Source organism: Spermophilus citellus (assembly GCF_964194105.1).
Source record: "Spermophilus citellus genome assembly, chromosome: 3".
In the NCBI taxonomy this organism is placed as follows: Eukaryota; Metazoa; Chordata; class Mammalia; order Rodentia; family Sciuridae; genus Spermophilus; species Spermophilus citellus.
The window spans coordinates 72362689-72389456 of record NC_138184.1 but is presented as its reverse complement, the minus strand read 5'-3'; the positions used below and the strand labels follow the sequence as shown (position 1 = coordinate 72389456).

Here is a 26768-nt window from a genome sequence, read left to right as displayed (position 1 = left end):
GCTACTTTGCTCCTACTAAGTTTACAACATTGACTAACATTGGCAAGGCTACTATGAAGCCAACTCTCCTATGCTGGTGTTGGTTAAAGAGGCCAGTCTGAAAAATATCTGTCAAGAATCATAAAAATTTCCAAATACCTATTCTAATAAAACGGGCTCAAGGGATGGGATGTAGCTCAGTGTTAGGGCTAATCTAGCATGAATGAGGCCCTGGGTTAAATATTCAATATTGCAAAGAAACAAACAAATTAAACACACACACACACACACACACACACACACACACACACACATCCCAAAAACCAGCCCCAGAAAATAATGCAGCAGGCCATTCTCCTGTGTACAGGCTCTGAGGGCAGAGGCCACAGGCCAGCAGCAGCCCACAGTGATGGTAGAGCATATACTAGCTGCCATTCAGAGTTCAGAGCCTGACTCCCAAGACCTGAAGCCTTTGCTCAGCTGTCCAATATAGACAATCCCATGAAGCAGGGGCAGGGTGGGATGGAGTTTCTTACCACGTAGAGAGTGACGGATTAAAGCAGTACGCTTTCCCATCAGATAGGTTCATCACTGGGATTCCATGCTGCGTCAGCAAGATCTGTGACACTGTCATATCACTTCCTGGGGGACACCACAGGAATAAGTTCTGGTGTGTTCTGATCAGCAAGTGTTTGCATCTAAGGAGAAATCTGAACCCTGGCTCCCATGATCCCAGCAATAAGGTCTTTAATGATGACTTGGAAAAGAGGGAAGGCTACTTATAGTGCTCTGTGTGAGCCATTTTCACTAATATTCAACAAGATCTTTCTTATCTCTCAGGGACCCATTGAATCTTTTGCCCAGAAAACCTGTCTCCTTGCTATCTAAGTGTATCCTGTCTCACTTGGGCTGGATCCTGAGCCTGGCTTTCTATCTAGGCTGAAGTGGCCCATGTGCATCAGATCTAGGTCTCAGTCCCCAAGGGAGGAGGGGTCCGCAGGGGTTACCTGCCAAGATGGAGTGTAGAGACTCTTCTTTCACCACAACCACCTGCCTGTGAACATCCCTAAGAGGGAGACAGGGAACAACTTACTCTCCACCTGAGATAAACACATCAAAGTGTGTCTCAGCCACTCAGGTACCCTGGTTCCTACAAACAAACCCACAGCCCTCCATCCAGAGGTCCCAGGCAGCTGTCTCCAATGCCCACACCCATTCTAGGAGAAGCCAGCTACAGAAGTCATATCAGGAGTATGGACACCTTTGCCATCTGGATCCCACTGCTGATGAATCCACCTAAGGACCCTGGCACATGCCATTAGGCAGTGTAATTTGTCATGCAGTTTGTTCCTGTAAGGATGTCAGCAGAGCAGGTTGGCCGACTTATTTCCCTTTGCACTGCCTCCTTAATCCTTAAGCCACAGGGGCAGCCAACACAAGCAGTGTTGCTGACTTCTCAGGGCCTCCTCCTGAGCCCAACGTCTGCCTTTTCTGCTGTGTTCCCTACCCCTGCAGTGAGGTGGGAAATGCATAGCACTGTCTTGCATGAAAACCACCCCACCCTGTGCCTGCCTCTCACCAGACAGACAGTGTAGCTGCAGCAGTGAGCGCCATGACATAGGAACCTGTGCAGTGCAAAGTAGAGATCGGGGACGGCAGGAGGATGGGAGGGAGGAGGCGGCGACCACAGGTGGAGAACACCGACAGCATCCTCTTTTCACAGGCGACACACACCACATCACTGTGAAGGCAGAGGAGGGGCAGATGTCACAGGGACCAGGTGCTGCAGCCAAGGCAACAACCAGGTTGATGCAGAGCATTCCTTCTGCCTGCTTCTGACATAGCATTCTGCTGAGTAGATGAAGCCAGAGAGAGAGGCCAGAAGAAGTTGTACAAGGACTAGGTTGGGGTGGGGACAGCAAGGCAGAGCCTACCTGAGATTTCCTGAGAGACTTCTGTTCTACTCCTGCCCATATGGCTATTCGTACTTTTCTGAGCTAACAAGGAGTGCAAGGGCTTTGGAGTACCACAGCCGTACATGATGGTCACCAGGAAGCATGCCTCACTCATCAGATGAGGAGGCCACAGAAAGTCCATGTGACAGTCTCCTGGATATCAATAGCCAGAGAAGTCCAAACAAGGTCTCTGCTAAGGCAGGCTGGGAGAGTGTGGGGAACTGGTACAAGTCGCCACAAGTGATGCCAGCAGTGTACTCAGAGGGCTGTTATGGTTGAGCTTGGAGAGGCGCATCACTCTGAGCAAGAAATGCTTCAGAGAAGATGTTTCCATTCCACACACTGTCCAATGCCTCCCTTGAGTGACTACCAGACTCCTTAGGTAAGCCCAGCACAAGTAGGCTTCTGCCATTTCAGCAAGGGACTGCTGAGGCTCAGTCATAGGTGCAAGAGGCTAGAACTCAGACTCCAAGAAGCAGGGGCAGGTATGTAGCCAGCAAGGCCCTGACCATAGCAGACCATCCTAAGTCCCCTCCAGGACTTTTATCCTGCTAGCCAGGGCCTATGGTCTACAGTGCCTGTTGTCCCAGTAGGCCGAGAGTAAGAAGGTTGGCTAAGAAAAGAGCTCTGCCAACTTATTCCTAATGTGACATGTTACTGGTCTCTGAAATGGGAGAAGCAAGTTGAGGATCTTTTGTTTACAAAATGTCTACTTTGAAAGTATGAATCTTGAGAAAACTTCCAGTAGGACCTGGAAGCAGGGAGTTCTCTGTGTTGCTGTGACTGAATTTTATCTGCTCATTTTGATGGTTAGGGCCTTCCTTGATCCCTGTAAAGGAAGGAGAAATCTGAATCCTGGCTCAGGAAGCTGTTGCTCTAGGCTGTAGCACTAGGGAGCAAGGTCTGTAGGCTGGGCCTGAGTAGGTGGGATTATATAGGAGAAGAAGCCCTCGGTTACCTAGCAGGACCCCCTCAATAGCTGCTGTGTTGCTATGGGAATGATTGTGCTAATATCCTTGGCCTTCAATTGAGGCAGGCCTTCAACTGAGGCATGCCATCTGCCTTGGGATCGGGGATGGAGAGTGGAAGCTCTTGTAGCATCCAAAAAATAGGTAGCTGGGATTAGGAGCTCTATGTGCTTTTCCTGAAAGATAATTTCAGTGAGAAACACAATGGTGGGGCTCTTCTAGGTTTAACACTATAAAAATCACTCAGGGCCTATGGGAGTCCTGACCTAAGACATAAGGCCAGTGTTTGCAGACCTGTGTGAAAGCATTTACATATGACCTTATAATAGAAAACTAAGGATCTAATTGAAATGACTGCATCTGAGAGATCATCGTTAGAAAGTCCTTGTAAGGGTTTCTACCTAACTAGGGCCCTATGCCTGGCAGACACCTGAGTCAGTCCTCTTTTCAGATGGAGCACAGGAAAGACAGAGCTCATACTCAGTGCCAGGAGCTCATGGGAAGACACTGTGTAATTAATCATTGAATTAAGATCTCTCCCCAAAGTGAAAAATTTGGGGAGGACAGGGTTGGGGACTTAGGAGGTAGTCATAAAATCCTGTCCTAACTTATATGAAAATCTGGGTCTAGGGAAGGAAACTACTGAGGTCAGCAAGAGCCAGGCAGACTTCAGCCTGGAACTTGAGACTTTTGAGAATCTAGCCAGACAAAGAAATAAGACCACCAGATTCAGGGCCTGGCCTGGGTGATTCTCAAGACTCAGGTTCCCCATCTATAACATTGGAATAATCAATGATTTCATTGATGAGGTAGGGACTGATATGAGAAATGCCCATGATTGGCCTGGACTAAGGCCCAATGTGAGCCTCAGTGGAAGCAGTCCTCCCTCAGACAGGCTAAATTCCAGGACAGTAAAAGTGCCACCCAACATAGCTCATGATGTCTACTCTACATGACAAGACAGGTTCCTGCCTGCCCTTACCAGCTGCCGGCAGCAGTGAGGATCCGGCTAGTGAGCACTGTCTCCCACTCCTTTCCTTCCCGGTTGCACTTCAGTCGGCTCAGTTTTACACCCCCCACGGCCGTTACTTCATTTTCCACCTCAATGTACATGGAGGGGTCAGAGCTCACCTAGATGGAGGAAAGCAAACACACATCTTTTCAGGTGAAAGCATGCTTACTCAGACAGTGTTCACAAGACAAGTGAGATGTTCAGGGGCTCTGCAGCCCTGGGCTGTGAAATAGGGGGAAGACACAGACAGGTAGTCTAGTTGGTTGGCCAACAAAAGAGGGTAACATTTGGTGGGGAGCTGTGCAGGAAACAGGACAGGGCAAGAGGACCACCATGTCATCTCACAGGGGGATGACTTCCCAAGAACATGCTGAGAGTAAGAACTGCAGCCAACCAGGGACAGAGCTGGGAGTGAGACTTGGATTTCTAGCCTCCTTCTTGAAAGATCTTCAAAAACTTCAGTATTTAGTAAGAAGAAAGCCATTATCGTACTGGGAGAAAAGTCTAGAAAACTTCAATATTCTCTCTGGCAATGAGTCTCTGTTCATTCTGAGACTATGCTGGTGAGAAAGTCCCCAGCATAGCATGCATGAGAAGTGCCTACTTCAGTGCCTGGCACTAAATGAGCTCAGCTTTGTATGTCTGGAGAGCTAACCAACCCAGGCAGAACAGCTTATAAGTTTGTACTGTGTAGTCATACTAGCAGGTATAGCTGGAGCAGATGAAGGGCTCCACTAGGAGCCATATCCCCTTTATAGACACCCAGAAAGCAAGCATAGCCTCAAGTGGCACTCAAAAGTGAAGATATTCAGGGATGGTTTAGTTTGGAAGGGAAGTTTTGAGTTGCTAACTGCTAGAGAAGCTTCCTGTTTCTATGCACATCAGCAGTAAAAACTGGATGGGTCCTACACTTATCCTTTGGCTCCGCCTGTTTCATTCCTCTGTATTATGGCCCACAAAGACCTATGGCTGGGAAGGGCTGATGTCTGCCCTTCACTGCCCTATGAAGTCTAACCTGGGCCTGGAGTAGTGTGCAGTCAATGGGATATGACCCATAAATAGGGTCCAAGAATGTTGCCTGAGGACTTGAGGGTGTGTAGAGAGGTCACTATGGGCAAAGCTGCCAAGGAGGGAGAAGCCTGGACACTGTTGCTGGGTTTGAGGGATTATCTGTTCTAGAAATGTGTTTGAATAAGCTCATGGTTATAAGCTTCTCTAAGAGCTCTATCAGCTCTGAGGATGACCCTGTTCCAAGCATCAAGAAGCAGACAGGGGCTGGGGATGTAGCTCAAGCGGTAGCACGCTTGCCTGGCATGCGCGGGGCGCTGGGTTCGATCCTCAGCACCACATAAAAATAACATAAAGATGTTGTGTCCACCAAAAACTAAAAAATAAATATTAAAAAATTATCTCTCTGTCTTAAAAAAAAAAAAAAAAAAAGAAGCAGCAGACAGGCCAATGGAACTGTCAGGAGACTGACCAATGACCCAACAGTTTCATGGGCACCAAGACTAAGGCTGCCAGGACTAAAGGTGGAGATGCAGGAGGCCTCCAGGAAACAAGACACCCAAGACAAGTCTTAAAGGGGCTGGTAATCCAGAAGGAGTGATAGTAAGGGCAACTGAGCATTTGGGATTTCAAAGGTAAACCATGGAGAAAGAGGCCTAAAGGTGGGAAGGAGAAGAAGCTATTAACATTCTTGCCAAGATTGGTTAAGTACTCTGATTAACTACGACTTCCTCCAGAAGGGAATGGAGAGCCACTGCAAACCAGTCCCCAAGGCACTGAAAAGACAAAGTTTATACTAGGAAGATAAATGTATGTACATGCCTTCAAGGGAGTCATTGGAGTGTCCCGGCACTTACCTGGAGGGTGAATGCTCTCTGGGGGCCTGGTATTGGCAGCTTCAGTGCAAGTGCTGGTGCAGTCAGACACATGGCCTCCTTCTCTGTAGTAAGGGTGGCTGGAGACTAGAAGAGCAGAAACATCCTTGAGCCCCACCCCAACACTACAGGGGAAGCATTAGGTAAAAGTAAGTCACTCAAAAGTGAGGCTGGGCATTTGTATTTACTGTGAGGGACAAAGCAAAAGAGAATGCTACAAGTATTCTCACCTCACAGATAAGGGAGCTGACACCAGGGAACTTGCTAAAGGGTTCTGGCTGGACTGAAAGAGGGGTGAGGAAGTGTGGCCTCCGCACTCCATGATACATTCCCTGATGTCTGTATCTAAGCCAAATGGTTCCCAAAGCATCCCATACTGACAAGGTGCACCATGGCAAGAAGGGCCTCCCAGTGCAGAGTCCAGGAAGGTGAGTGGGAGCAGGCAGGATGAATCTCAGGCCTCACCTGGACAGACAGAGACATAGGCAGGAGACGGGAGTCCTTCCGAGGACGCCCCTTTTTCTTCTTTTCCACTGTCTCTACCTCAAGCTCAAGTTTTCGCTTGGATAATGAGGATGGCTTAGCCAAGGGGACCTTTTCATCACTGTCACTGCTGCTCTCTAGGAGATCCCGGGGCCTCAGCTCTTTCACAAGGTTCTGTTCTTTCAACCTGCACAAACAGACACCATGACTTTCTCCACACAACTATTAATTTTGTAATGTTTAAAAATCCATTTTAATCCCCAAATATTGATTGAAAAATTGAAAAGTTATTACTCTTTTTAGATCCATCAGAGAATGGAGGTCAAAAGAAAAACTGACACCCTGAAAACTGAAGATGAATAAAGACAAAAAATGCAGCTGGGGCTGGGGATGTGTCTCAAGTGGTAGCGCGCTCGCCTGGCATGCGTGCGGCCCAGGTTCGATCCCAAGCACCACATACAAACAAAGATGTTATGTCCGCTGAGAACTAAAAAATAAATATTAAAAAATTCTCTCTCTTTAAAAAAAAAAAAAAAAACAACAAAAAAACCGCAGCTGACCTCGATTAGAAGCCAAAGTGGGTACTGGCAGACATACTTTCAAAGTTAACAGTCATGTTGCTGGAGGCTGAGCGTGGATAAGATTGAGAGTTGAAACTCCTGGTTAAGAGGGTACCCAAGTGTTCCTTATTTTTACTTTCAAGTACCCTTCCAGGTTGTCAGTGTGAAGATTCAGAATGAAGAAAATAATTCCCTGTGTTCTTTTAGGGTTTGGGGAAGGTAGGTAGACATTTTGAAACATGACCAGACCATACTCTATAGCCAATTCTGCCCTCCAGTGAAACTACCTTGCCAGAGCTTTATCTCACCTGGAGGAAGGGCAGGCAATTAACCAATCCAAGCCCCTTCTAGCTTCTGCCCTCTTCCACCACTATAGGCTAAGAAACTCTTTTGAAAGAATATAGTTAGGCCCAGGGATTCATACTAGAGCCCAGGGATTCTGATCCAACAACAACGTAAAAGGGAAAGTTAAGCATGAGATTATAGAATGTTTCTACTTCCTAATACCTCATCATCACATCAGCAAGGCTTCAGTATAATAACAGTAAATTACAACTGAGAGAGCTGCAAGACACTGACACCAACCCTCCCCCACTTTTTTTTTTTTTTAAATGTGATACAGGGGATTGAACTCAGTGGTGCTGTACCACTAATCCCCAACACTTTTTACTTTTTATCTTAAGATAGGGTCTTGCCAGGCTGGGAACTGACCATCTTCCTGCTCAATCCCGTGAGTGGCTGGGATTATATGCATGTGTAATTTGGGTGTGGTGACACCCAGTTCATAGACTGTATTTAAAGAGTTTCTAGGGAAACCTAAAGACTACAGACAAAAGGTCACTGGAAGAAACTGAAGCTTCTGACCTACAGTTATAAGAAAGAGAAAACAGCCTAAATCCTAGCCAGATAAACAAAACCTCATGAATGCCTGTATACCTCTTTTCCACTTATCCAATACAATATGCCTAGCTTTACAAGATATGATAAAAGGCAAAATGAAATAAACCACAACCAAAAAAACCCCAAAAGCAAAAGTAAAAAACAAAATAAGAAACAAAAATATACAAATGCTGAGACACAAGAAACAAAAACATACATAGTGTAGAGACAAAGCAGATACCAGAGTTAGGTACAGCAGAAATTTTGGAATTATCATACCAAGATTTTAAATAACTGATAAATAAGCTAAGGGCTCCAATGGAAAAAGTTGAAGAGATGGGAAGTCTCAGAATTTAATAATAGTAATGATAATAATAAAAGCTGAGAATATGAAGAACAAGAATAGCAAAGAGCTTCTCCAAATCAATTAAAGATACCAAAGCACTGATACATAAAGCTCAGAGAACAGTTACAAGGTAAATACCAAATATCTATACCTAGGCATAACATACTCAAACTATAGAAAACCACAGAAAATTTAGAAGACAGGAGGAAAAAAACCCTCTTTATAAGACAAAAGGATAAACTACATTATATTTTCCATTCAAGAGAAACCCACTAAGCCACATGCAGTGATGAACATCTGTAGCCCCAGCTACTCAGAGGCTAAGGTAGATGGATCACTTAAGCTCAGAAGTTGGGACTATCCTGGGAAATAAAGTAAGATCCTGTCTAAGACAAACAAACAAATGCACCAACCTAGAAATCTGCATCCAGTGAAATCAAGCCTCAAAAATGAAGAAGATATAGACTTTCTCAGACAAAAACAAATACCTGAAGGAATTTGTTAGCAGACCTGCCTTGCAAAAAATGTTAGTTCTTCAAAGAGAAGGAAAATGATGTATCTCAGAAAATCATATCTGTATGAGGAAAGGAAAACTGTTAGAGAAGGAATAAATGGACATAAAAGAAAATATTTTACTCTTCTCAACTGATCTAAGAGACAACTTTTTATTCAAACTAATAATGGCAACAATGTATTAAATGATTAAAATTTATAAATAAATGAAGTGGTAATAATGTTATAAGGCACAGAAAGAGAAATTTGGAATATTTTGTATTAAGATGCCTGTACTATCCATGAAAGTAGCCTAGGTTGATTGCAAATATTCACTGCAAACACCAGAGCAACTGCAAGAAAGTTTTAAAAAGAAGTATAATAATGCTGAGAGGAGAGAAAATGGAATTATATAAAATACTCAATTAGAAATGGAGGGGAAGATAAAAAATAAAGGACAAATCCAATGAATAGAAACAGTTACCCACATGTAGACACTAATCCAACTATATCAATAAACACTTCAAATGTGAATGCTCTAAATACACCAATTACAGACAAAACGAATGAAAAAATGTTTTTAAAAGATGGGTTTATATTAAACATTTAAAAAATTTTTTTAAGATGTTGATGGACCTTTATTTTATTCATTTGTTTATATGTGATGCTGAGAATTGAACCCAGGGTCTCACACATGCTAGGCAAGTGCTCTTACTACTGAGTCACAACTCTAGTCCCTAAACATTTTTTAAAAATATTTTTTCATAGTTGTAGATGGACACAATACCTTTATTTCATTTCTATAGTTTTATGTGGTGCAAGGGATTGAACCCAGTGCCTCACACATGATAGAGATAGGGCATATAGCTCAGTGGGAGAGGACATACTTAGCATGGCCAAGAACTTGGGTACAATCTAAAGTGCACACACAAAAAAGTGAAGGAATTCCAACTGTTTGACATTCTGGAAGAGGCAAAACTATGCAGACAGTAAAAAGAATCTGTGGTTGCTAGGGGTTAAGGGGGAGGGAGGGATTAGTTGGAGGACAAAATTTTTAGGGCAGTAAAACTATTCCTTTTTTTTTTTTTAAAGTTTTTTAGTTATAGTTGGACACAATATATTTATTTTGTTTATTTATTTTTATGTGGTGCTGAGAATTGAACCCAGGGCCCCTCACCTGAGAGGCAAGTGCTCTACCACTGAGCTATAACCCCAGCCCCAGCAAAACTATTCTGTGAAGTACTCTAAGGGTGGACTGAAAACCCATAAAATGAATACCACCAAAACTGAACCCTAATGTAAACTGTAAACTCAGTGATAATAATGTGTTCCACATCAGATTTTGACAATGGAGGGAGGCTTCGTATTTATGGGGACAGGGTCACATGGGAACTCTAATTTCTACTCAATTTTACTCTGAAACTAAAACTGCCCTAAAAATAGTCTATTTAAAAACAAAAACAAGAGATAAACAAGAGATAAAGATATGCTAATCTAACACTAATCTAAAAAAGCTATATTAATTTCAGACTAAGTAGACACCAGAGCAAGAAAAGCTAGCAGGGATAAAGAGAAGCATTACACAATGATAAAGGGGTCAGTTATCCAAGGAGACCTAACAATCCTTAATTTGTGTGTGTGTCTAACAACAGAATATCAAAATATATGTGCCCAAACTAATAGACTACAAGGAGAAATATGAGAATTATAGTAGAGATTTTAATATCCCTATAAGAGAAACAGATCTAGTAGATAGAAAATCAATATGGAAATAATTATTTGAACAATATCGTCATGTGTGTGTACACATACTAGGGAGTTGAACCTGGGGGCGCTTTACCACTCTTTTTTCACTTTGACACAGTTTCCATGCTGGCCATGAACTTGTAATTCTCTTGACTTAGCTTCCCAAGTAGCTGGCATGTACCATGGTGTCTGGCAATCATTTGGACTTCACTGACATTTTAAGAAACACTTTTTTCAACAATAGTAGAATATACATTTTTCTCAAGCTCACATAGAATAGTCATCAAAATACACCACCATTCTAGGCCATAACTCTATATGTTCTCAGACCACAATGAAATTAAACCAGACATTAATCACTAAAAGATAATAGGAAAATACCCAAATATTTAGAGATCAAACAGAAATAACATTTGTGGCACAGAGTAAAAGCAATGTGGCAAGAGTAAAAGGGAAATTTAAGGCACTGAATGTATATATTAGAAAAGAAAAATCTGAAGTCAATAATTTAAACTTCCCCATCATAAAAAACGAACAGTAAGCCTAAAGTAAGCAGAAGAAATTAAAATAAAAATTACAGATATCAATGAAGTTGAAAACATAAAAACAAAAGAGGGGGAAATCAATGAATGAAAAAGTGAATTTTTTAAAAAAGATCAGTAAAATTGTTTAAACTTGTAGGCAATTTAATCAAGAAAAAAGGAGAGGACACAAATTACTCAGAAATGAAGATGACATTCTCACTACTGATTTTCATGGACACAAACATCCTAAGAGGAATAAAATTCCTCTTCTTTTCAACACTTCTATTCTCGCATATTTGAATACTTAGATGAAGTATACCAATTCCTTGAAAGAAATCTACCAAAACTCACACAAGGAAAATTTAGATCATTTGAATAAATCTTTACTTATTAATCAAATGGATTCAACAATTAATAACCTTCCAAGAAAGCACGAGGCCTAGATTGTTTTACTAGTGATTTCTATCAAACATTCAAGGAACAAATTATGTCAATTCTCTACAATCTGTTATAGAAGATAGAAACAGAGGAAATATTTCCTAATTCCTATGAGGCTATCATTATCCTAATACCAAACCCAGATAAAGACATTACAAAATAGAAAAACTCTTAACAGATGGAACATCTCTCATTAAACATAGAGGCAGGACCCCTAAAGCTTAGGAAATAATGCCAAGAGTTAACAAATGGGATAGTAGCAAATTAAAAAGAGTTAAAAAGAGTCAGCACAGTAAAGGAAACAATTAGAAATGTGAAGAGATAACCTACAGAATGGGAGGAAAATCTTTGCTAGCTACTCTTTGACAAAGGTTTAATATCTAGAATATATGAAGAACTCAAAAAACTTTATACCAAAAAACCAAATAACCTAATTAATAAATGGACAATGAATTACACAAACCCTTCTCAAAAGAAGAAATATAAATGGCCAACAAATATATGAAAAATGTTCAACATCATTAGCATTTAGGGAAATGCAAATAAAAACTACACTGAGATTTCATCTCACACCAGTCAGAATGGCATCATCAAGAATACAAACAATAATAAATGCTGGATAGGATGTGGAGGAAAAAAAAAACACTTTTACACTGTTGGTGGAACTGTAAATTAGTACAACCTCTATGAAAATCAATATGGAGGTTCCTCAAAAGGCCAGGCATGGAACCACCATTTGATCTATCTATACCACTCCTCAGTATTTATCCCAAGGAATTGAAGTCATCATACTTTCATGCCTACCCATGTTTATAGCAGCACAATTCACAATAGCCAAACTAATGGAACCAGCCTAGGTGCCCCTCGGTGGACGAATACATAAAGAAAAGATGGTAAATATACATAATGGAGTTTTATTCAGCCATAAAGAAAATGAAATTGTGTCATTTTCAGGAAAAAGGGACCATTATCAGACCAATATGTTAAGCGAAATAAGTAAAATTCAGAAAGTCAAGGGTCATATATTTTCTCTCATATGTGGAAGCTAGTGAGGAAAAGAAAGGTGGAGGCAAGTCTCATGAAAATCAAAGGGAGATCAATAGAGAAAAGGGACCAAGTCGTGGAAGGTGGGGAGAGAGGGAGCATGTTTTGGGGAGTGATACTGGCCAAATTATATTGTGTATTGTGCACATGTATGAATATGTTACAAGTCCCATCATTCCACACAACTATAATGCACCAATAAAAAAATGTGAAAATAAAAACAATAGATGCAAAAAAATCCTTAATAAAACATTAGCATATTGAACCCAACGACATATGTAAGGAATTATATTCCATAACCTAAAGGGATTTATTCTAAGTATGCATACCAGTCCGACATCCAAAAATCAACTTATTCATTAAGAAGTTTGAAGAAAAAAAATCTTGTAATTAAAAAAAATCATGATTATCCTGAGATGTAGAAAAAGTACTTCATAAAATCAAACAACGTTTATGAAATTAACTCTCAGCAAAATAGGAATAGCATGGAGTTTCTTCAACTTGATTAAGAATACCTACAAAATCCCCTATTGCTAAAATCATAATGTGAAAAACTAGATTATTTTCCTCTTTGATTTTCTCAAAGGCAAAGATATCCTCTCTCACCATTCCTCTTCAACACGTTGCACAGGAAGTCAGTCCTACCTAGTGCAATAATAACATGAGAAAGAAAGATAAGGCACATAGACTGGAAAGGAGGAAAAAACTATCTTGATTCACAGATGACATCAATGTCTTATAGAAAATATCAAAGAATAAACAACAAAAACTAACAAGTGATAATAGCAAGGTTGCAGGATATAATAAACAACAACAAAAACTAACAAGTGATAATAGCAAGGTTGCTTTCTATGTATTAATAATGAACAAATGGAATTTGGATTCCCTACTTCTAATTCTCTAGAACAGGGCAAAGAATCCATCTGTGGATATAGCTTATTGTTCTGGAAACTCTAAGTCAGTGCTTGCCAAAATAATTTTTAAAAGTTCAGAGTGTATATAATAAGAGTTTTGTAAGATACCATAATAATGTCAAATCAAGGCCAAACTATCATATAAGTTTCTCAATGGCCTGATCATGTCCTGTCATTTCAACACTAGCCTAGGAAGGCCATTTTGCTTGGCACTGCCCCAACTTATCCTGCTTCCCTCTCCATTGCTGGGACCTCTGAGTGCCTTTGGGAGTCTCCCTCTTCCTGCCTCTGCCTGTCACTCTGTTCAGGGCTCCTGAGGGAAGTGGCCTATTGAGAACAACATATATCTCCTCAACCTGTGAGTGGGCCTATACCACTATACCCTAGAGGATCTTCTGAGGAAGAACATAGCTGGCCAGAGCTGCCCTACTTGTGAATGGGTCTCATTTTAGGTTCTGTCTGCTTAGGCCAACTTTTCTTGTAGTAACTTATCCTAGGGCCCTATGTCTCTCCCTGACAAACGGTTAGAAAGCAGGTTGGAGTAGAGGATTCACAAGTTCACCCAGAAATACCACCCTGCACCTGGGAGGCTAGTATTTGGCTCCCAATCTCACCTGAGGCTCTTGGTTAAGAGGGACAATCAGGTTTGCTTGGGCCTCATTGCTCAGACACAATGAGGTACAACAAAATAGCAACAGCAGGAGTTGACCTGTTCTGCTCACTGTGACACAAGGATCAGGACAAGGTTCTAGAGGAACTCATTCTTAAATGCCCAAGGGACACCTTCTATCAGGCCTGGTCTCCTGTGAGGACCATGCTAGCAGTGAAGAGATAGGCTCAGAAAGAAAATGTGTCTGAACATCCACTAAGATGGAAAACTGGGACTAAACTGTGGTGTGTATGGCTCTGAGAGCAACATCTAACCACTGAGAGACACAAGGCCCCAAAGGGAAACTTTCACTGATGAGTATGTTCGGGGATTCCTCCTAGCTTTTATCAAGATCCAACTAAACTTGAAAAAACATTCTTTTTCATGATGGGGATCAAACCCAGGGCCTTGTGCATTATTAGGTAAGCATTCTACCACTAACCTATATCCCCAGGCTTCCAACTTTTTCTTAGAATTTAGCACTAAGAACACATTCTGTCTTGGAAGCAGGAAGCTCAGCCCCAAGTGAATACTTGCTCACTGCCACTTTCAAGTGAGAATCAGAGAATGACAAACTTGATGATTCCTTATTCTACAGGTCTTGTAAGAGCTGTATGTATAGCTAAAATGTGTTGAGATCTTGGGAACAGAGCTGATGAGGGATTAACTCTAATGACATCAGGACCCTAGAATTTGCAGGCAAGAAATTGCCTCCAGCCTGGGCATGGGGATGTATGCCTGTAATCCCAGCTACTTGAAAAGCTGAGGTAGGAGGATAGCAATTTCCAGGCCAGCCTGGGCAACTTAGTAAGACTCCATCTAAAAATAAAAATAAAATAAGAAGAATAAAATAAAAGGGCTGGAGATGCAGTTCAGTGGTAAAATGACACTGGGATTCAATCCCTAATACCATACACACACACACACACACACACACACACACAAAGCCTCTAGCAGCCCAATTCAAGAGTATCTCCTCTGCTTCTTGGTCAGGATATATACAACCCAAGAGAAAGAGCTAGGAATTAGGAGTACCTGGGCCAGGGGCCAAGGAACTAGACAAGACAAACATAGGGTAACTTTCTCAAAGAACACAAAAACTTTCTATTTATAGAACTCTGCTGTTCTCTCAGTTGGGTAAATAATTTTATTCTGGTCAGAATTCACTATATTTCTAAAACTGGATTCAATTAATTTGTTAACTCCTCTAGACAACAGCTCTGGCAGCATGTCCTTTGGGGGACTCCTATAAGGTGCACATCCCCTGCATCCCTACAATTTGGCTCTGCAGCACTCTGACCAGTTCTTCAGAGTGAATGATTTGTTCAGTTGGCTGTAATCTGCTCTTTTGAAATATCCACTGACTTTTTAGTTGCAATGATTATTTTTCTTTACAAACCAAGAAGTACTTTGGTTCATTTCCAAATCTGTCTGGCCTTTTTGATGGTGTGTTATTCTTTTTATCCTTTATTGAGACATAATTCACATATAATAAAATTCATTTTAAAATACCAAATTTAGTAGTTTTTAGAATATTTATGAGATTGTGCAACCACTGCCATCATCTCACTTCAGGGATCTTTCATAATTCCAAAAAGAAACTATACCCATCAATAATCACTCCCTTTCCTTTCCTCCCCTCCCAACTCCTAGCAATTACTAACCGACTTTCTGTCTAGATTTGTTTATTTTGGATGCTTCACATAAACAGAATCATACAATAAGTGGTTCTTTTGTTATTGGCTAAGGTCTATCCCTGTTGTAGCACAGGCAAGTACTCCATTCTTTTGGATTCATGAATAATATTCTATTGAATGGATATATCATACATGTTGTCAAAGAGTTAATGGAAATTTGAGGTGTTTCTACTTTTTGATTATTATGAGTAGTAACGATATGAATCTTTGTGTACAAGTTAATGCATTAGCATACGCTTTCAATTCCCTTGGGTATACACCTAGGTGTAGAAGCATTGTGTAATTTTAACTATTTAACCATTTGAGGGACTGCTAGACTGTTTTCCAAAGCAGCTGAACAATATTCCCTCCAGCAGTATATGAGGGTTCCAAGTTTTCCCTATCCTCACCAATACTTATTTTTAAATTTTTTTTAGTTGTAGACACATAATATCTTTATTTATTTATATGTGGTGCTGAGGATAGAACCCAGTGCCTCATATATGCGAGGCAAGTGCTTTACCACTGAGCCACAGCCACAGCCCCTCACCAATACTTATTATCTGACAATCTGATCTTATGATTTCAGCTACCTTAATGGATGTGAAGTGATATCTTATTATGTTGGGTATGTGTGTGTGGTGGTGGGGCGGGGCAGAGATACTGGGATTGAACCCAGGGCCCTGCATATATTAGGAAAGTGCTCCCACCCCCGGTCCTTTATTTTATTTAGAATGAGTCTTGTTAAGTTGTCTAGGCTGGTCTTGAACTTGTGATCCTCTTGCCTCAGCTTCTACGTAGTTGAGATTACAAGTGTGTGCCACCACACCCAACTAATCATTGAACTTTTGATTTGCATTTCACCCTGATGGCTCATGATGTGGTTATGACTCTTTTGGCAGTACTCCTGGAACCCATCAGTGCTGTACTGCTGAGACACATCCCTAACCCTTTTTATTTTAAGTCAGGGTCTTGCTAAATTGCCGAGGCTGGCCTTGAACTTGGGATCTGCCTTCCTCAGCCACCAGAGTTGCTGGGATTACAGGCATGCACCACCTGACGGGCCATTTCTATATCTTCTTAGGAGAAATTTGTATTTAAATTTTTTGCCCATTTAAAAACTGCATTATTAGTCTTTTTATGGTTGAACTCTGAGAGTTCTTTATTATACTTTGGATCCTCAAACTTAAACAGATGTTATTTTCAAATATTTTATCCTCAATCTATGGGTTGTCTTTTCACTCTGATCATGTCCTATTGAAGCTCAATTTAAATTTCATTAAATCCCAGTTTCCTTTTTTATTTTCCCTTAGTTGTTTGAGCTTTAAGTATCATATTTGAGAAACAGTTGCTTAATCCAAGGTCACAGATTTCTATGCTTTCTTCTAAAAGTTTTATAGTTTTAATTCTCACACTTAGTTCTATTTTGGTTTATCTTTCATGATTTTAAGTGTATCTATAGTTTCCATCTGAAAATTCTATAATCAGAGGTTAAATGAAGTCTAAACTTCTTACTCATTCTGTCCCTGATATTTGGGCATACTGCATTCTTCATATCTTTTGTTACTTTCAATCTTAAATTCATTTTTGTGGTCCTTTATTGGTGGAAATGCTGCCTGGAACAGAAATATCTCTGCTGGGTGGATCTGCTTCAAGTACCTATGAATGTTAACTAGATAAGTTTTGTTCTGTGTTCATTTTTATTGGCATTTCATTTCATGGCTGGTGATTTCTGGATAATATGGGTAATGTTAACTTGGCCTAGAATCCACAAGGATAGGCCTGTGGTAACAGACTCAAAGGAAGACTATTTTCCTAACCCTGAGGAAAGATGAGGCATTCCAACTTCTCTGCCATATGTCTGGATGCCAGTCGGGTTTTCTTTAGTGCCAACTTCTTACTAGAAATGTCCTTTTTCAAGTGGCTTCACTTTATGCTGATGACTTAATTCCAACTCCTACATGGTTCAAGTACAACGCTCTGTATTGACTGATGGTGGCCATTAAAATTCAAGGCCCTGGAACAGGGTGCAATAGTGTATGCCTAATAATGACTTTAGAGGTTGAAGCAGGAGGATCCCAAGTTTGAGGTCAGCTTCAGCAAGTAAGCAAGGCCCTAAGGCACTTAGTGACACCCTGTCTCAAAATAAAAACTAAAAATTAGAGCTAGGGATGGTAGTATAGCAACCCTGGGTTCAATTCTCAGTACAAAAATAAAAAAAGTAAGGCCCTTAGTCATGAGGTTGGCAGCCCCTAAGCCCAACACCTACAGTGAGCTGTGTGGTCCTGCCACTGCTCTGTTTTTTTTGTTCACTTTTAGATTTTGGCTCCTAGGAGCCAGATGCAGTGGTACATGCCTGTGAGACTAGCTACTTGAGAGACTGAAGCAGCAGGAGGATCATAAGTTTGAAGCCAGCCTGGGCAACTTAGCAAGGCCCTGTCTCAGAATAAAAAATAAAGAGGTCTAGAAATGTAGATCAGTGGTAGAGTACCCCTGGATTCAATCCTCAGCACCACTAAAAAAGAAAAAAAATTAGCACCTAGATTCAATCCAACACTTATGAAGTGTGTACTAGCAGGAAAGGCTTTCAGATTCTTCCAATTGCTGCACAGAAAAATTACAAGTAAAATAATCACATTAAATTTTTTATACTATTGATGTGGTGAATAACATTTATTGATTTCCGTATATTGAACCAGCCTTGCATCCCAGGGATGAATCCTACTTGATCATGGTGCACAATTTTTTTGATATGTTTTTGAATCCGATTCGCCAGAATTTTATTGAGGATTTTTGCATCTAGGTTCATTAGATATATTGGTCTGTAGTTTTCTTTCTTTGAAGTGTCTTTGTCTGGTTTAGGAATCAGGGTGATGTTGGCCTCGTAGAATGAATTTGGAAGTTCTCCCTCTTTTTCTATTTCCTGAAATAGCTTGAAAAGTATTGGTATTAGTTCCTCTTTAAAGGTTTTGTAAAACTCTGCTGTATACCCATCCGGTCCTGGGCTTTTCTTGGTTGGTAGTCTTTTGATGGTTTCTTCTATATCCTCAATTGATATTGGTCTGTTTAGGTTGTCTATATCCTCCTGACTCAATCTGGGCAGATCATATGACTTAAGAAATTTATCGATGCCTTCATTATCTTCTATTTTATTGGAGTATAAGGATTCAAAATAATTTCTGAAGTGTCTGTTGTGATGTTGCCTTTTTCATCCCGTATGCTAGTAATTTGAGTTCTCTCTTCTTCTTCTCTTTGTTAGCATGGCTAAGGGTCTGTCGATTTTATTTATTTTTTCAAAGAACCAACTTTTAGTTTTGTCAATTTTTTCAATTGTTTCTTTTGTTTGATTTCATTGATTTCACCTCTGATTTTAATTATGCAGAAAAAGCATTTGACAAAGTACAGCATCCCTTTATGTTCAAAACTCTAGAAAAACTAGGGATAACAGGAACATACCTCAACATTGTAAAAGCAATCTATGCTAAGCCTCAGGCTAGCATCATTCTGAATGGAGGAAAATTGAAGGCATTCCCTCTAAAATCTGGAACAAGACAGAGATGACTTCTCTCACCACTTCTGTTCAACATAGTTCTCGAAACACTGGCCAGAGCAATTAGACAGACGAAAGAAATTAAAGGCATAAAAATAGGAAAAGAAGAACTTAAATTATCACTATTTGCAGATGACATGATTCTATACCTAGCAGACCCAAAAGGGTCTACAAAGAAACTCCTAGAGCTAATAAATGAATTTAGCAAAGTGGCAGGATATAAAATCAACACGCATAAATCAAAGGCATTCCTGTATATCAGCGACAAATCCTCTGAAATGGAAATGAGGAAAAACACTCCATTCACAATATCCTCAAAAAAAAAAAAATAAAATACTTGGGAATCAACCTAACAAAAGAGGTGAAAGACTTATACAATGAAAACTACAGAACCCTAAAGAGAGAAATTGAAGAAGATCTTAGAAGATGGAAAAATATACCCTGTTCATGGATAGGCAGAACTAACATCATCAAAATGGCGATATTACCAAAAGTTCTCTATAGGTTTAATGCAATGCCAATCAAAATCCCAATGGCATTTCTGGTAGAAATAGAGAAAGCAACCATGAAATTCATATGGAAAAATAAAAGACCCAGAATAGCAAAAACAATGCTAAGCAGGAAGTGTGAATCAGGCGGTATAGCGATACCAGAGTTCAAACTATACTACAGAGCAATAGTAACAAAAACAGCATGGTACTGGTACCAAAACAGGCGGGTGGACCAATGGTACAGAATAGAGGACACAGAAACCAATCCACAAAACTACAAGTATCTTATATTTGATAAAGGGGCTAAAAGCATGCAATGGAGGAAGGATAGCATCTTCAACAAATGGTGCTAGGAAAACTGGAAATCCATATGCATCAAAATGAAACTGAATCCCTTTCTCTTGCCATGCACAAAGTTAACTCAAAATGGATCAAGGAACTTGATATTAAATCAGAGACACGGCGTTTGATAGAAGAAAAAGTTGGCTATGATTTACATACTGTGGGGTCGGGCTCCAAATTCCTCAATAGGACACCCATAGCGCAAGAGTTAACAACTAGAATCAACAAATGGGACTTACTCAAACTAAAAAGTTTTTTCTCAGCAAAAGAAACAATAAGAGAGGTAGATAGGGAGCCTACATCCTGGGAACAAATCTTTACTCCTCACACTTCAGATAGAGCCCTAATATCCAGAGTATACAAAGAACTCAAAAAATTAGACAATAAGATAACAAATAACCCGGGGGCTGGGGATGTGGCTCAAGCGGTAGCGCGCTCGGCTGGCATGCGTGCGGCCCGGGTTCGATCCCCAGCACCACATACAAAACAAAGATGTTGTGTCCGCCGATAACTAAAAAATAAATATTAAAATTCTCTCTCTCTCTCTCCCTCTCTTTTTTTTTTAAAGAGAGAGTGAGAGAGGAGAGAGAGAGAGAGAGAGAGAGAGAATTTTTAATATTTATTTTTTAGTTCTCGGCAGACACAACATCTTTGTTGGTATGTGGTGCTGAGGATCGAACCCGGGCCGCACGCATGCCAGGCGAGCGCGCTACCGCTTGAGCCACATCCCCTCTCACTCTCTCTTTAAAAAAAAAAAAAAAATAACCCAATCAACAAATGGGCCAAGGACCTGAACAGACACTTCTCAGAGGAGGACATACAATCAATCAACAAGTACATGAAAAAATGCTCAACATCGCTAGCAGTCAGAGAAATGCAAATCAAAACCACCCTAAGATACCATCTCACTCCAGTAAGATTGGCAGCCATTAGGAAGTCAAACAACAACAAGTGCTGGCGAGGATGTGGGGAAAAGGGTACACTTGTTCATTGTTGGTGGGACTGCAAATTGGTGCAACCAATTTGGAAAGCAGTATGGAGATTTCTTGGAAAGCTGGGAATGGAACCACCATTTGACCCAGCTATTCCCCTTCTTGGTCTATTCCTTAAAGACCTAAAAAGAGCATGCTACAGGGACACTGCTACATCGATGTTCATAGCAGCACAAATCACAATAGCAAGACTGTGGAACCAACCTAGATGCCCTTCAATAGATGAATGCATAAAAAAATGTGGCATTTATACACAATGGAGTATTACTCTGCATTAAAAAATGACAAAATCATAGAATTTGGAGGGAAATGGATGGCATTAGAGCAGATTATGCTAAGTGAAGCCAGCCAATCTCTAAAAAACAAATGCCAAATGTCTTCTTTGATATAAGGAGAGTAACGAAGAACAGAGTAGGGACTAAGAGCATGAGAAGAAGATTAACATTAAACAGGGATGAGAGGTGGGAGGGAAAGCGAGAGAGAAGGGAAACTGCATGGAAATGGAAGGAGACCCTCAGGGTTATACAAAATTACATACAAGAGGAAGTGAGGGGAAAAGGAAAAATAATACAAGGGGGAAAAATGAATTACAGTAGAGGGGGTAGAGAGAGAAGAGGGGAGGGGAGGGGAGGGGGGATAGTAGAGGATAGGAAAGGCAGCAGAATACAACAGATACTAGTATGGCAATATGTAAATCAATGGAAGTATAACTGATGTGATTCTGCAATCTGTATACGGGGTAAAAATGGGAGTTCATAACCCACTTGAATCAAAGTGTGAAATATGATATGTCAAGAACTATGTAATGTTTTGAACAACCAACAATAAAAAAAAATTTTTATACTAGACCAAGCAAGTTACATTACAGAGTAGAATAGAAGATTCCACAATAAGTTCACAAAACTTGAAGGGAGTATCTTCCCATGATGGCCCACAGGGAAAACAAATCCTGCACAGACAAATGGTTTTTTAAAATATTTTTTAGTCATAGTTGGACATAATACCTTTATTTTATTTATTTATTTTTATGTGGTGCTGAGGATCAAACCTAGCGCCTCACAAGTGCTAGGCAAGCGCTAGACCGCTGAGCCACAACCCCAGCCCAGACAAATGGTTCTGTGATCATCAGCAAAGTCCTAGGGGACAGCATGCTGTGGTTTTAGTTCCAAGACATGGATGACTGCAAGTGCCCCTCTTATTTGGCACCTATTTGCTTTGTGGCTGTTTTAAGAGTCTCTGACCAATATTCCTATACTGGACTGTTGGTGACACAGGCTGGGTTTTGTGTGCCCAGGGCTGCCAAGTAAGCCCTAGTTGCCCTGTAGCAGGACGCAACCCTGAGAGTATAGCTCTTGTGCCCGGCCCTTATGGAGGAAAGTGGTCCAGCCCATGTCTAGCTCCCCAACCCTGGACCCTCTGGGATGTACAATATGCTCCCTTCTGTGGCAGGCTTGGAGGGAAGGCCCTCCCAGGAGGCAGAGAAGCTCAGTGCCAATGGCAGAGGTTGCACATACTTGCTTTAGCTGCCCTGGGAAGATGCTCTCTTGCAACCACAGGAAATAAAGAACTATAGCCCACTTATCTTTGCTGCTGTGTACTAGAGAAGTATAGAAAATGAATTAGTAGCACCCAGTCTATATGAGCACAGAAGCCCATCAAACCTCATAAAAATCTCATCTAGATGTCACTTGTATCTCAGCTTTCCACTTCTAGTCAGTTTCTGAGCAGAAGGTCATGATTTACACTGTGCAACAACACCAGAACCTTCCATCTCTCCAATCAATCTCTTTCTCTTCTTCTGAGCAAACTGGGCTCCACTCAAAGGACAATATTACTGTTCACAGACTGCACTGAGCAGCACTTGTGCCTTTCCCCTTGATGTTCTTTTGCTCAGTATATTCCCCCACAGCTCCTTCTAGCCCCTCTCCACTTTAAGCAGCTCTTCTTTTCTCCTGGGTGCTAGAGGTTCACACCAGCTTCTGCAGTTGTGATCCTCTGCAGGAGGCAGGCTGCCTGGAAGAAGAACTGCAACATAACGGCCCTTCTCTGGGCTCTTCAGGTTCCACGCATCCAACACCTACCTTTCAACAGCCGTTGAAGTCACACTTGTCAAGGAAGGAGCACCTGGCGTGGCTTTGGACCGCTCTGTGAATCGGGAGTCAAATGCTTTCATGGGTTCAATCTTGGACGGGGTTGTTAACACGGAGGGTGACAATGCAGCAGTAGTAGAGGTAGCATTCATACTAAAGGGTGAAGAAGATGGGAGGTACATCAAGCACAATCCCAAAGAGATTTGTAGGTGTAGGAGTTAAGTTATTTGGAGCCTATGGAAAGGGGCACAAATATCAAACTTTTATAAGCAAAAAAAAAAAAAAAAAAAAAAAAAAAAAAAAATCCTGATTTATTTTTTAAAAACTTTATGCTGGAATTCTAAAAGTCTACATGAGAAAATCATCAGCAAATGCCTTCATATTTGCCTACGTTTTGTTCTGAGAGCTTTTTGGAGTAGCTAACCATAGAGCCCCATCTCTACAACCTGAACACAGCATGTATCCCCTAAACCAGCCTAACCACTAACCTTTGCTACTTCTACACGGATTAGATGAGAAAAGTCCTCACTCAGGTTTCTGAAGCTTTGGTCTGTTTTTGGCCTTCATCCTTGGCCAAGCTAGCCCCTTCCATCCTCTCATTTCTCATTGTGACAATGACATATTCTTAGGACTCTCCTCCAGGTTTTCACCCCATAGCCCTTGCTTTCTATTCCACAGAGAAAGGAGAGGCCCAGGCATGATGTTCCCCAGCTTCCCCCCTGCCCAAGTCTATCCCATACCCTTGGGCCCAAAGCTCCTGGGCCTCCAAATGATTCCATGCAGACTAACACTTCCATCCCTATCTGCTTGGATCCCATACCAGATGCCTGGTAGTCACCCTGGACAGCACTTTCCTCCTGTAAGATCAATCTCTGAAATGTTTCTCAGCTCTGGTGCTATTTGTCCTTCCCAGACACCCTTCCTCCCTCAATGCTTTATTTCCCGACTGTTCTTGCTGCATTGTCTCCTCTTCTGATCTACCTCAGAGTTCCCTAAGAGGAATGCCTTTAATGCTTATTGTGTCTCCATGGTCCCAATGTAAAAGCAGAAGGCTATGTAACACAGGACCATATCACCAACCCACAGAGAATCATTTCCACAGTTATCAGCCAAGGACTAAATTTGGGCACCAATGCTATTCGAACCATCTTCTTAAAATGCAAGTCCAAACCCTTCTGTGTCTCCACTCAGCAAAACCCAGATTATCTGGTTCAGCACAGGAACCCAGTCTCTCTCCTTTCTTTCCTGGCCCTCCTCAGAGCCTCAGAGTTCTGCTCTTGTCACTGCCACACTCCACAATGGCTTATATGGGCCCTGGGCTGGGCAAACTTCTGAAAAGCCTCCCTGAGATCTGCCCATCAATCCCCCTGATAGCTAGGCATTTCTGCATAGGGACCCCAGGAGCTACCCTTCAACCCTGTGGTTGCTTTTTCCTCATCAGCCCACATATTTATTCCCTGAGGACAAGAACCCACCAATCAATCCCCTATGGAAACCAGATACCTGCAGTGTGTAACCCAGAGCAGTGTGGAGCAAATGCTCACTTCTGGCTCTTATTTTGCTCACCTGGTCCTTTCTGACTTCCAACTTGGTTTGGAATGGTCAGTAAGGACACAGGCTCTCTGAGTAAATATGATTCTGACAGTGTCAGGGAATTTGTGTGTCTGCACAAAAGTGCATGCCTGGGACGAATAATGAGCAAGGATTACAGCACAGAGAAGTGCTGTAAAAGCCCTAGAAATGCAAAGCTACAACCAGTGTAGATCTGCCAAAGGGTAGTGCTGACCCTGTGGCAGGTAGCATCTCACTGGCAGGTACCCAGCCTCCATATCCTGCACCTTGGTTGGCCATGAAACCATCTTTGTGATGATCCTTATAGTCCTATGCTTCAGAGACTTGCCTGAACAATTCTCCCTTCCAAATAGCCCCTCATTTAAAATCAAGCATTTCTTTCTTTTGTTTTATTGAAGGGCCACAAAGTGAGAAGAGAATGAAATTCTCATCCCTGTAACCATGTCCAAACCTAAACTTTCCCCAGGGACAGTGATCTTGGCACCCACTAACCTGTCCTTACTGACAGACTCGCCTGCAGGCCTGGCACTGGCAGCTGCCACAGGCTCTGTGCAAGGCTTCGAGGCGCCGAAGGAGTTGGGGGTACTGGAGTCCAATGGCAGTAGCTGCTGACTGCTATGAGAGGAGAGCATGGTGCCTGCCAGTGAGCCCGAGAGTGGGATGCTGTTAAAGAATGCCGTGGAGAAGTCCCTGTTGCCAAGCAAGAACAAAAGTCAGCGAAAAAATCAGATGCTGTACCAAATATTTCATACCTTCTAAATAACATTTTTCTGGGTCCAGAGGCAATGTATTTTCATGGTAGGTAGTTTGGAAAGTTACAGCAAATTCAAATGAAAATGAAAAGTATCTAATACAATATATTTAACTGAATCTAAGATGCATTAGTACTATATGTATCACTGAGACAACAATGCTACTTTTATAATTGTCAGATGCCATTTAAGACTTTATGATGCACCCTCATCTTAGGAGTTACACTTTGTAATCAGGTATGTCAGAATGAAGGAAATGCAGCATAGTGAGAAAGCCTTCCTACTGGATAGATGTAACATAATTTACCTAACCAAGCCTCTACCAAGAAACAACTCTTTCTGTGACAGATAATGTTGCCACAAGAGGGAAGATAGTACGTTGAAAGACTGAAGGTCCTGGGCCAGACCAGCCAGGGCTGCCGACTCTGCCATTCATGAGCTTATGATCTTGTGTGTTTTAATGACATCTATGGTGCCTCAGGTTTCTGTCTGTAAAACAGAAAGTGCTAGGACTCTTCTCATGGGATTGTTTTCCAGACGGAAAAAAGTTGAGGTAGCACATACCTAGAACACAGAGTAGTTGCTCAAGACATCTAGAATTATAGTAACTGCCATTACACCTGTTGATTCACAAATTACATGGAATAAATACCTACAAGTGGAATTGGAGCAGCAAATGGAAAGTTTTTTCATAATTTATAATAAACATTTCTAAGGTTCCCTCCTTAGAGTTTTCTATTACAAGCCATTTTTAAGAGTTCTTATTTTCCCACTTCAATGAAGTTTTATGAAATTTCATGAGTTGTCAATCTGATGGATAAAAAATGATATCTTACTACAGTGTTGGTTTGCAATTATTCTGATGTAAGATTAAATATTTTTCATATTTGATTTCCTTTTTTGTGAACTCTCTTCATGTTTCATATATTGCTCTATTTGACTACTGGTCCTTATCACTGATTTTAAAGAAATAATTATATATATATTAAACCCACCATTCTTTATACAAGTAGGAAATATTTTCTCAGGAAGTTGTGTTTTGATTCTTTATGATCCCTTTTTTCCCCACCCAATACTGGGGCCTGAACTCCATCATTTGCACACGTGTTCTACCACTGAGCTACATTCCCAGCCCTTTTCATTTTGGAAGGGGTCTTGCTAAATTGCCTAGGCCAGTCTTGAATTTGCAATCCTCTTGCCTCCATCTCCTGAGTGGCTGGGGATCATAGGTGTGTGGCACTTTGCCCAGCTATTTTTCTTTGTCAGAAAGATTACTTTTATATGGTATAAATTTTGTGTTATTTGCAGAAAACTTTTTTACTTATTAAAATTATAAATAATTTTATAGATTATAAAAATATTTTTTCCCCAAAGACTCTTCTAAAATTTTAAACATCAATAACAAAAAAATTAGCCTCTGTGCTCGTCAGT

The 26768-nt window shown here is 41.0% G+C and overlaps 1 protein-coding gene and 1 long non-coding RNA gene across 7 annotated transcripts in view; one reads left to right on the top strand and one right to left on the bottom strand.

The window, feature by feature from the left end:
* LOC308645603 overlaps window positions 1-6791 on the top strand; it is a 34695-nt gene extending 27904 nt beyond the window's left edge. For all 3 annotated transcript variants that reach the window (XR_014021238.1, XR_014021239.1, XR_014021240.1), the window contains one exon: window positions 6584-6791. This is a non-coding gene — a long non-coding RNA (uncharacterized lncRNA). The remainder of the gene's footprint in view (window positions 1-6583) is intronic.
* HIRA (histone cell cycle regulator) overlaps window positions 1-26768 on the bottom strand; it is a 101121-nt gene that overhangs the window by 17637 nt on the left and 56716 nt on the right. For all 4 annotated transcript variants that reach the window (XM_081287828.1, XM_081287829.1, XM_081287827.1 and 1 more), the window contains 8 exons: window positions 25078-25275; window positions 23005-23166; window positions 6263-6467; window positions 5780-5884; window positions 3885-4033; window positions 1559-1720; window positions 987-1045; window positions 516-621 (listed from right to left, as the gene is read on the bottom strand). In XM_081287828.1, coding sequence (XP_081143954.1) covers window positions 516-621; window positions 987-1045; window positions 1559-1720; window positions 3885-4033; window positions 5780-5884; window positions 6263-6467; window positions 23005-23166; window positions 25078-25275 — 1146 coding nt within the window. The remainder of the gene's footprint in view (window positions 1-515; window positions 622-986; window positions 1046-1558; window positions 1721-3884; window positions 4034-5779; window positions 5885-6262; window positions 6468-23004; window positions 23167-25077; window positions 25276-26768) is intronic.